Source organism: Meriones unguiculatus, chromosome 21, assembly GCF_030254825.1.
Source record: "Meriones unguiculatus strain TT.TT164.6M chromosome 21, Bangor_MerUng_6.1, whole genome shotgun sequence".
Taxonomy (NCBI): domain Eukaryota; kingdom Metazoa; phylum Chordata; class Mammalia; order Rodentia; family Muridae; genus Meriones; species Meriones unguiculatus.
The window spans coordinates 24,080,137-24,092,315 of NC_083368.1; the positions used below are offsets into that span (position 1 = coordinate 24,080,137).

The window sequence follows — 12,179 nt, forward strand, 5'->3', positions numbered from 1 at the left end:
AATACAGCCTGTGTTTGGCTACTGGCAAGGGTCACAGAAATTTTTATCAAAAACTTGCAAAAGTCATCTCTCTTGGCCCTGTTTTAAACACCATGTTAAGGGGGCATGACTCCTAATATAATAGTAGCAGACAAAAATTTGTCCAATTTGTTCATCTCCTTTAGATGAAGAATGACATGTATAGTACATATAGGTATAGTACATATAGGATGTATTTATTTTATAAGCATACAAAATGCCTTATTTCAGGAAACATTCCTATTAAAAAAAACAAATTTTTAGTTATTCAGAGCATTTGATAAATGAGGATTCTTCAAGTAACAATTTTTTTAAAATACTGTCCATGTGTCTTCTGTGATGGAGTTATTGAGTCCAGGTCCTCAGCTAGGACTCTCTACCATGGAGACCCTGTCACCAACCAATGCCTTTTATAATTGAGGAAATATCCATTGCTTAAGAACTCTGTGTAATCAGAGTTTCTATAGTATTGAAAGAAAGCACAGGGTTTTTCAGCACAATACAGCATTGTTTGAATAGACAGCTTATGCTCTAGCTGCTCAAATAACCCATTTGAGAGGTAGATTCAAGATGGAAATAAATGTCTATGTTAAGAAATTTTGGTAAGCCCTTGAAACTTGCAACTTCTGTAACAAAAAGACACAACAAATATTTCACAAACACTATTGCATAAACATTAAAATTAAGATAAAACCAATGCAAAACAAAGTCAAGACAATCAAATGATAAAATGAAAACAGAAATAGGAATATTTCTCTTACATGCAATGGATAATGCATAGCATGACCAGCCCCAAACAGCATGCAGGGAGGAGCCATTTTCAGGAGGAATTGAGAATATGCAGGTCATGTCCCAATCCAACATATAAAGACAGAAGAAAATGAAATCATAAAGAAAAATTGTCAAAGCATCACCTGTATTTGTAAATGGCAACCTGGCAGAGCATTATTTTAGAAAGATCCATCACTTTTAAACAAACTAGAGAATTTTTTTTAAAAATATAGTCTTATAATTAGGCTGAAGTTTATTCATTCTGAAAGTCCATGAAAGACCATCATAAAAATTTAAATATCTAGTATTTCTTATCAGCATGAATTTCAACTAGCACAGTTACAAAGGACAGTATGTGATGTTAACAAGTTTTAAATCTTTAACAATTATGAGTCAGTATTAATATAATACCTAAGAGTTTAAAATATTTCCTCCAGTTAAGAAGACTTATGTGGTTGCTAGTTTGCCATTTAGAATTTACTTAGAATAAAAAATAATCATTATTAAAGTTTATTTGTAATTATTTAATAATATTTACATGCACTATTTGGGGTTGTGGTAAAAATAAAATTCACCCAAACGCACATGACAGCAAAAACTATAATTTAAGATATTACAAAGTTACATGCAAGCAGAGAAACAAAATAGTTTCCTAGTTGAGAAAGGCATATACATCATTGTAACCTCTTTAGGGACCATGAAAGCTCCTAAGACTTTCATATGCAGCAACACAAGACTCTGATTACCACTGAGCTCTAGCTCTGTGAGAGAATTAAAGCTTCGCCTACTCCATGCTGTTACACTTTGGATGAATAAGAAGCTTAAAACCTTTTTGGATCCTAAATTCAATGAGTACTTTCGTGGGTGGGGCATGGCATCAATACGTATGTTTAATTTCCCAAGTGGAATGAAAAATGAGACTGTGTACTGTTCAAAGATGAAATCAGATTTCAACTCAGTCTCGCTAATCCGTACTTTATGATCACAATACCATGCTGCCTCTTCGGTAGAATACTAACACGTTTTAAAGGAAGTGAGAGGCTTACACCAAAAATCTACAATGATGTTAAATTTTCTCCAACATTTTGAATATCTCTGAAGAAGTTATAGGAATATCCTCTTATGCTGGATGCCCTGTGCCTACATATATTTGTAATTTACATCGAAAAGAGGGTTTAGGATAGTTTCCCAAAGAACAGAGATTCACATTTTTAATTCCCAAATTTGAATGTTTTTAAATAGTTGAAGGGAAGATTCTCAACTTAATAGGTTTTTTGTTGTTATTTTGGTTTTTTGGATTTACTTATATTTATTTTATGTGTGTGCTTTGTCTGCAGGTGCGTCTAGCACTATGTGAGTGCATTGTCCACAGAAAGCAGAAGCGGGCAGTGAGTCCACTAGAACAAGGATTACTGACGTCTGTGAACTACCATGTGGGTGCTGCATATCATACTTGTGTTCTTTGGAAGAGCAGCCAGTGTTCTTGGCCATTGTGACATCTCTCCAGCATCAAAAATTCAACTTTTACAAATTAAAAGAAAACAAAACAACTTGGCTAAAAAAATTCCCATTCATGGAAACCACAGCACAGAAACCATGACTTTATTAGACTTAAAAATCAAGTTCACAGGCAAATGATTAGGAAAACAAGAATATGATATTAATTTCACCAAATTTAGTAACAAATTTCTTCAGGAGCCATTTCATTCTGATTACACTGATTACCATTAGGTAAACTTTCTTTGCCATCTTTCAGCCAGTGCACACCCTTTATCAGAATTAACACGCTTTGCTCCAGCTCACTTAGACAAGAAGCTCTTTTTGCCTCATGCTCTGGCAGCTTGTTGTCAGGTAAAGCACCTTCAATTGTAAGCTTTGAGAATAGAAGCTTGATCTCAACTCTGATTTAGTGAATTTGAAAGCGCTGCTGTCTACCTTCATTCACAGTTACCTGAACGTTGGGTCTCCTTTTCCTTAAATTAATTGTTGGTATACCCACACCAATAGGCTAAAGCAACAGAAAAATAGTAGTTCATTATCCTACATATCAACATAATAAGAATTATAGTCTCAGGTCAATTTTAGTCAGCTACTTCCTTGACAGGAAACAGAACAAGTGATGTCACAATTCAAAATATTTGTATCATAGAGTCCATGACAACAAAGCAAAACAAGGCGCCAACAAAAACCAAAACTATTAATGGCAGTAAAAATCATGTTTTAAAGAAACTGTTCATCCCCCCTCCCGAAATTATCTATAAGAATCTAAAAATTGAAGGGAGGGGGAGATTTTGTCCTAGATAATTTTTCTTGGCTGAAACAAAACAGATTGAAAAATAAAAATTTTTCAAATGTGCATAACACAAGTAGATAAGATATAAATATTAGAAATGCCCCAGCAATTTTTTTTTTTTTTTTTTTTTGTAGCAATCCTGCCGTGGTGATGGGGTTGGAAAAGAAAGTTGGGCCTCTTTGGGTTATGGCGACAACAGCTTACAATGGAATTATGCTTATGTAAAGGAAACCAGAGAGACCCCTTTGCCTGCCTGTCCCCTCTACCATGTGATGTTAAGAAAAGAGTTGTCTGCCGAGGAGCATACACTGGTCCCACTCATGTCTTAGGCCTGTATGTATTAACACAATTTAAAAAAAGTGTAAAATACATTTTATTCTTTAGAAGCTATCAGCCTATGCTTAAATTTTTTGGCATAGCAGCCTGAATGAACTGTAATAAAGTATTAGGATATTATAAATATTGAACGTTTGAAATTTGATCCTTTGTTATCTCTGAGAATGAAGTGGTAAGCTAAAAGAGAGCTCAAAATGAGCACTAGATTGATTTTGAATATTGATTTCTTAGACCTCAATTATACAATTTATCTATACCATTAGAAATTTTTAGAATTTATCAATATAGCATAACTAATAAACTAATCTGGTTATTTTAAAGAGAGAAATAAAAACCTATGGTAGAAATAAAGGATAGAGAATTCACTATGTGTTAAAATGTGGTTTGGAGTGAGATATTTTTTCTTTTAAATGACAATTCCATAGGGGGAAATAAAAAACTTATGACTAGTTTATTTACTGATATTTTGGAACAAATTTGTGAGGCCATCTATAAAGTACAAAATTATACTGAGACATTTTGTAATAATAATATAGTACTAGGAAGAGGTCCTACAACATTGACCTAGTAACACCTGCATGTATTATTATTTCACCGTGTTAAATAATAATGGAGAGTAGAGAGAGAACTTTCTTTTAGATACATTGGTAGATTTCTGACGAAATAATTAAGAACTTAGTATATTATTCATTATTATACTGGTCCTTTCTACCTGTCATATGCTCTCTAGAGCAATGCCCTTTGAAAGCCTTAAAGTTGTAACATGGATGCACGAAAATGAGGTTCAGAAGGTGATGATGGCTGTCTGAGAGAAGTAGTTAAGCTAACTTGGTAAGAGGAAGTGAAGAAAGCTTTCAGATGTTCATATGTTGTCATCAGTGGCCTTGCTATCTCTTAATGGAGGCACAGAACACTGTTCTATTTTGTCTGTAATGTTACAAACAGAATTTTCAAGTTACAACCCTATTAATGTTAGGCAGTAATTATGCCAAACACTAGTAATTATAAACAAATTATATACATACCTTTGGTTGAAGATTTGGATGTAATAAGACATAGCCATTAGGATCTATTGCAAAATAGTAGCCATTGGGGCACAGCTGAAAAACAGTAAAAAAGCTTAGAGATTCCAAGTCGCCATTAGAAATCCACACTTCTAATAATTTCCATGCAATAAAAACAAACATTGTAATAGTTATTCAGTGCAAGTCTTGCAGCACACTGCAGAAACGAAACATGGTGTCTTCACGTCTTAAAAATGCTCTTGAACTTTTTTGCTAGATTAGCCACATGTATGTTGTATTCAAGTGTTTTGTAGACAAACTATATTGGTACCTAATTTTGAAATAGGAAATATAGTCAAAGAATAAATTGCAACTTACCGTAAAACGTGGTGTCAATCTCTTAATATCGTCCAGAGACACATCAATGCCCATCACACCAAGAATCAACTGGTTCTGAAAGAAGAGGGTGAGGTTAGTGCATTTTACACCAGAAACAATGTTTCTACACAAATGTATGTTCATGCCTTTACTGTAGTACTGAATGATTACCACATTAGTGTAAACACACACACAATACGGTACTTATAGTATTAATTTACAAGGATTCTCAGGTTTTACTGTTTTCCACAACTTCATCATTCCAATTATTAACTTAGATGAAATATTAATGACTAAACCTAAGTCTTAAAAGGCATGAAAATTTTATTCAAGGAAAGGGCTGGGTCAATATCTATGGTCTGTTGCTATGAGCCTATCCTAGGCTGAATAACACCAATAAATGAAAACAATCTGACAGATAGGTCACACTAAGAATTTTAAAATACGAGATGGAAGGACATAGATGATTACAGTATTGTGAACTTTTTAATTAATTAATATTATTTAATAATATATTCATTTTGTATCCCAGCTGTAGCCCTCTCCCTCTCTTCCCCTCCCAATCCCACTCTCCTTTCCTCTACTCCTGCTATAACCCTCCCTAGTCCACTGATAGGGGAGGTCCTCCTCTCCTTCCCTCTGACCCTAGCCTATCAGGTCTCATCAGGACTGGTTGCATTGTCTTCCTCCGTGGCCTGGCAAGGCTGCAGTCCCCAAGGAGAGGAGATCAAAGAGCCAGCCACTGAGTTCCTATCAGAGATAGCCCTTGATCCTCTCACTAGAGAACCCACTTGACCTCATGGATATTTAAAATATCAATGGTTCCTGAAGTGAGAACTAATGCTTTCTAGAAATACATTGGTAAAATGAGGAACTTAACCTAAATTTATAAAAATTTAACAATGGTTTAGTGCAACTGACCTCATTGAACCACACACTAGAAATTAATTTTTCTTCAATCCACCAATATCACCTTTATTTAGAATTTAAGCATTTAGAATTAAAACTAATTTCCGTAATACACTCATTCTTAACAATGCAAAATTTAAATTCTATTTCAAAATCAAAAGCATTTAATAAATATTAAACATATTACGTATGAACCATATTCAGTAATGTTACTATTTTCAACTAGATAGTTTCTTGTTGCATTGATAATATTACCAGTGCTATTGAAATTGAGTGTTTTTATGAAACCAATTTTTCACTGAGTTGTGAAAAATAAAATAGAAATCTATTAGATCTTTAGGATATTATAGAAAAGCTATTAATTGGGAATTCAAAAACAAGGATTCAATGAACATATTTATCTGCACCTGATTCAAAAAGAACCATGGTTTTGGTTTTTTATGTCTCAACTTCATAAATACCTCAAGCACATTTTAAAATGTGGGCTCATGATGCTACTGTCCGTTTAGCATGTCATTACTTGCAGTCTGACTTTCTGTTCTCATCAGGTCACAGTGAGACCAACTGAAGCTGAATTCTGACGCTAAGGCCACAAGGATTTGACTATCGCTTCCCTTTTCCCAGGTGGTTATCACATGACAGCTGCTGCCATTGACCTCTTGCCTTCCAAGACAATGACATCTTATGTAGTTCCTTATAGACATATCTTATCCACATGGAGCGTCAACGTCACAGCTTATCACTTATTATTATTAATTTTATCAATTAACTTTTAACCTTCAAGTTTGTCTTGTTTTCAGATTGGCCAGTGACGTTGAAGACCGGTAGAGTTCCAGTAATGACAAGTCCCAGCTCCTAAAAATAGATAAAGAGAAAAAGGCCAGTGAAAGCAACATTTTGAACTTTGTCCTATTACATTAGCCTTTGAAATTGGAAACTTCACTCTACAATTATGTTGTTAAGGGTAACAAAAACTTAGAACTGCTTTTGACTATCTTTAAAGAAAATTTTTAAAAGAAACAATGGAAATTTTCTAGAAATAAATACTTGTTAATCATTTTTGAATATTGAATTATGCAATATCTAATATGCATCAGGAATAATGAAATCCAACTGAGATAAATGTAACTGTAGCACTCCAGTAACTCTGTGAACATTTACTTTTCTTTCACAATGATAGCTTACTTAATTTCAAACACTTCCATAGGACTAGCATTGAAATAGTACTTTTGAATTGCTGAAAGCTATTTTCTGTAGTCTCATTCACAATTTTTACACCCAAAATCAAACATGTCATGTTGTATCACAAACATCCAGCTGAATGTTGCTGCACATAGAAAAATCATGCTACTGATAATGTATTTCTAGAGTATTGTGATGTATAAATATTACTTTTAAGTAGTCCCCTAACAAATATTATTTTGACAACCAGTCCCCAGTATATTCTTCATTCCAGGAAATGTGCATACTAAAAAAGTATGTAAAAACAGAAAAAAGTTAAAAAAAAATAAGCATCTGGCCTTGTGGAGTGTGTTGCTTATTCTGAACATTGAAATGCTTCTTATCTTTTTTTATATATGAAAAGCCTCACTTCGTCTTCCAAATGAAACAATCTCCCCACAACGTTGCCCTAGTTCTGTTTCTCTCCTATATCCAGGGCCTCTAGCATTGATCCCAGGTTGGGATTATGTTTTCAATGCTCACAGTGATCCTAAAATTGATAATGTACTGTTTTATGTGGTCTCATCCTCCCTATGCCTTATAGAAATGTGACTTATGCCACATTCAGCTGAAATGTCTTATTTTCAACCACCCCCTGCTCTAACTCCAAATATACAATCTTTTTCTTTAAGTGTCACAGCTCTTTGAATTCTTCATGTCACAGTAGTTATCAAATTTGTCCTTGAAATACTGTCGGTTCCCTTTCTAGTAAACTGCCGATTTGATTGATATGCATTTTGAACCCCCTGCATGCAGTGATTCTACGTGATGGGCCACCTACTTTTAAATCAGTACAAAGGATGCTCTCCATGTTCTCTGACCATCTAACTTACGTATCTTACTTTTGTTTTGTTTTATTGTAAACATCATCTTTCAGCTTGTAAAGTAGAACATTTAGAATCAGCATTTCCTCCAAATGTGATTTGTGTTATCAGTGAGAACATTGCCAGCAACGTAGAGACACTGGTTAATGAACTTCTGGTCATTGGAAATTCAGCAGAGCCTAACTATTGACTCTTCCTTTCAATGTTTAGTCTGTGATAGATTTGAACAACTGAGACATCTTGGTCATGGCTGAAGATGACCAAGTGGCCTTAAGTAAATAAGTAACATCAAGAAGGAACACTGGACAGTCATTTTCTGTGGCTTGAGGTAAGCAAGCTTTACTTTATCTCTCTCAGCATGCTAGACTGCTGTTAATAGACCTATTTTTTTTCTTTAACTTCCTGTAAGTGTTTATTTTGTAAGTACCAAGTGATAAGTCATTTTAACGGGTGGTATTTTGCCCTTCGGGTTCATCCTTGCACTTTGAGAAGTAGCAAAAGCATGTAAGTGGGCTCCAAGTAGGGAAAAGGGAATTACTGAATCAGCATTTTCTTTCAGCTTTGCATTTAGATCCTCTTGGATAACTACTTTGATAAATGACTAAAAAGTTCTCATATTCAGATTTGCCACATGAAATAGTCTTAGGTATTGTATATTTTAATGAACTGTTTCATCAAAAGTAAAAATAAATTAAAACAGAATGTCCCAGCTTCTGTGTGCTGTGTGGGGAATGGGGCTGTTTCATGTGTTACAGGATGGTTAGCTCAAATCCAGGGTCCTGTCAATTATAAAACAGCGGTGACTCTATCACCATTCAATCCTTGGCAAAATTGTCTTCACACACATTCAAGTAATGTAGACAGGGAAAATAGCCTCCAGTTGAAAACACTGCTTAGAAGAGTACAGAATGTTTGTGGTAAGATGGAAATTGTATTGTGGACAACCCTAAAATGCATATGTTATCCCACAGCAGATCTAGTGACCTCAGTGTGATATTTCCATAAAAATGTCTGACTGTACCTTAAGGCCAGAGATTCTATATGAACATATAATTATGTCCATGTTGATTTAAATAGGTTTTCAGTTTTTATAGATCTAACTAAATGTACTTTTGAGTTTGCATAAGTCCAGGTGCAGTGATGCAGGATGAACATGCAGTTAACAATTGACATACACTGTAAAAATGCACTTCTCAAAATGTCTGTTCAAGACTCCACTGATAGAGGTTTTGAAGCAGATGCTGAGACTCAAGACCAAACTTTGGGCAGAGTGCAGGGAATCTTAGGAAAGAAGGGAGAGATAGAAAGACCTGGAGGGGGCAGGAGTTCAAAAGGAGACCAACAGAGCCAATAAAACTGAGCCCTGTGGGCCCTGAAGAGACTGATATCTTAACCAAGGACAATGCATGGAGAAGACCTAAAACCACAGCTCAGATGTAGCCCATAGACTCAGTATCCAAGTGGGTCCTTAGTAATGGGAGCAGGGGCTGCCTCTGGCATTAACTCAGTGACAGCCTCTCTGATCACCTCCCCCGTGGGGTACAGCCTTACCAGTCCACAGAAGAAGACAATGCAGCCAGTCCTGATGAGACCTGATAGGCTAGGGTCAAATAGAAGGGGAGGATGACCTCACTATCAGTGGACTAGGGAAGGGGAAGAGGAGGAGAAGAGAAAGGGAGGGTAGGATTGGGAGGACATGATGGAGGAGGCCATAGCTGAGATACAAATTGAATAAATTGTTTTGTTTTTTCTTAACTTTTATTAATTACACTTTATTCATTTTGTATCCCCCCATAATCCTCCCTCCTCCCCTCCTATTCTCACCATCCCTCCCCCTTCTCCACGCATGCCCCTCCCCAAGTCCACTGATAGGGGAGGACTTCTTTTCCTTCCTTCTGATCCCAGTCTTATCAGATCACATCAGGAGTGGCTGCATTGTCATCTTCTGTGGCCTGGTAAGGCTGCTCCCCGCTCAGGGGGAGGTGATCAAAGAGCAAGCCAATCAGTCAGAGGCAGTCCCTGTTCCCATTACTATGGAACCCACTTGGACATTGAACTGCCATGGACTATATCTGTGCAGGGGTTCTAGGTTATCTCCATGCATGGTACTTGGTTGGAGTATGAGTCTCTGGTAAGACCCCTGTGTTCAAATTTTTTGGTTCTGTTGCTCTCCTTGTAGAGCTTCTGTCCTCTCCAGATCTTACTATTTCTTACTTCTTTCATAAGACTACATGCACTCTACCCAACAATTGGTTATAAGCCTCAGCATCTGCTTTGATAGTCTGCAGGGCAGAGCCTTTCAGAGGCCCTCTGTGGCAGGTTACTAACTTGTTTCCTGTTTTCTTCTTCTTCTGATGTCCATCCTCTTTGCCTTTAGGGATGGGGATTGAGCATTTTAGCCAGAGTCCTCCCTCTTGAGTTTCTTTAGGTGTACAAATTTTAGTAGGTTTATCTTATATTATATGTCTATATGAGTGAGTATATACCGTGTGTGTCTTTCTGCTTCTGGGATAGCTCACTCGGGATGAATAAATTGTAATGATGATAACAATAAAAAAAAATTTCAAATGTCTGTTCAAAATATGGAGTATTTCATTTTTAATCACATGATATTCAGCATGAATTTCTTATATTAAAATGCCAGAAAGTTATTGAGATCCTCACACATTCAACATTTTATGTTGGAAAATGGATATTTTCAGTGTATCAAGAACAACCTTAAACTCCAAGTATCATTTTTATTGTAATGAAAATCTATGATTTTCTAAACACTTTCTAAAAACCTAGCTAAGAAGCTTGCAAAGGCAAGAATTTTTAAAAAGGATTGAGGAAAAAGGAAATGCCACCCAGAGAAAAGAAAAGTCAGCTAGGTGCTTTTGTTATGATAGCTTTTGGTAGAATCCCAGTGTCTTACCAGTGCATCCAAATAAACATTTGTCCACTGGACTTGTTTCGCTTTGTCACCTGCTAAAACCATTGGTCTTCCCAGAACATCTAGATATTCCTATTTATACAAAAGAAAGGTTGTGAAACACCAACAACAAGCAAAGAAACAAACAAACAAAAAAATAACCTTCAAATGGCGAAACTGAAAATAAATATGGAACAAAATTACTCAAGTATTGTAAGAGCATGCGAGTCCTACTTGGGGTGTTCTATGTTTTTGATACAACTTATTTTTTTACATGCTATGTCTATATACAGTGGGACAATAATATATCCTTTTCAGCTTTTCCCCTAGTACCAATCAGAACATTGTTTCTTAAAATACAGTCAATGATAGGTGAAAGATGTTCATTATGGTTCATGTTGATCTAAAGTATTTAAGGCTCCGGGGTTTACGTGTGAAATTGTACAAATTTGAAATGATAAATCAGCCACAAACTTGCTTTCATATAACAGATTGCTTGGATGAAATTCAAAGCTGCATTTAAACATATCAAAAAATAATTGCAACGTGCCAAACACAGACACCGGACTCATATGCTCTGCAGTTTCATGTCAACATTCGCTGTGCTCAGCATGCACTTCCATGGATGTCTTGACACTTAAGTTAAACTTTAACAGCTATTTTGTACATTACTGCTGATTTTTGATACTGGGTGATGATCTTTAAAACATAATTTATGGACATTTCAAAATGATATTTAAAATAGCGGGACTCCACAAACGGTATGTAAAGAGTATGCTCTCCCTTCAAGTAATGGTGCTAAAAAGTCATCTTACTGAAACTTTATTTAAATAAATACGTAAATAGAGCTGTAGGAATCTTCAGGAAAAACTCAAGTCCTATCTTCCGATCTAGGACTTACGCCACTCACTCTGAATAATTACTGTTTAATGTTCTATATGGCTGAGAAAGTCATGTGATTTAAAATTGAATAAAAGATTGCATGAGGTTATTAACAAATTTTATTTTGTTTATTTTCTGTGACATTATTATTTTTAATGCCCAATAATAACAGGCTCATAATTATATACATGTGTTGACCTGGGTTTTCAATGTTTAAGAATATATAACCATTTAATATTGTATTAGCCAACTTTGTGTAGAGATGTAGATTATGTAATTCTGTTTATCTACTTTTATTTATTCACTTTAGGTTGAAGTCATTTAGACCAGAAAAATATCCTTTTGTTGTCAGGCAAGTTATCTTAAACTTTGCAAAAAAAAATGTATAAAAAGTTTTAACCATACCTGAGTGTTGATTCTTATTGCACCAATGGAAGGGATTTCATAATAATAACCTGAAATGCGCATATATTCATAAATGTTGCATTTATCATATAGAGCCACAAAATAGCCTTATTATTTCTATGGGAGGCAAAAGCAACTTTCATTCTAACTTGAGCAAGTGAATAAACAATATAAAATATTGTTAAATTCAGAAAAGTATTAATGAATATTGTCAACAACCTTGGAGA

General features: G+C 35.2%; 1 protein-coding gene across 3 annotated transcripts in view; it reads right to left on the reverse strand.

Moving 5' to 3' along the window:
- Positions 1–12,179, reverse strand: part of Cacna2d1 (calcium voltage-gated channel auxiliary subunit alpha2delta 1) — a 448,878-nt gene that overhangs the window by 55,106 nt on the left and 381,593 nt on the right. For 2 of the 3 annotated variants that reach the window (XM_060374048.1, XM_060374047.1), the window contains exons 14-18: positions 11,953–12,002; positions 10,669–10,758; positions 6,487–6,564; positions 4,801–4,875; positions 4,444–4,518 (exon numbers count right to left, since the gene is read on the reverse strand). In XM_060374048.1, coding sequence (XP_060230031.1) covers positions 4,444–4,518; positions 4,801–4,875; positions 6,487–6,564; positions 10,669–10,758; positions 11,953–12,002 — 368 coding nt within the window. Of the gene's footprint in view, positions 1–4,118; positions 4,346–4,443; positions 4,519–4,800; positions 4,876–6,486; positions 6,565–10,668; positions 10,759–11,952; positions 12,003–12,179 lie in introns of those variants that run through there. The other variant, XM_060374049.1, reaches the window with a different exon arrangement.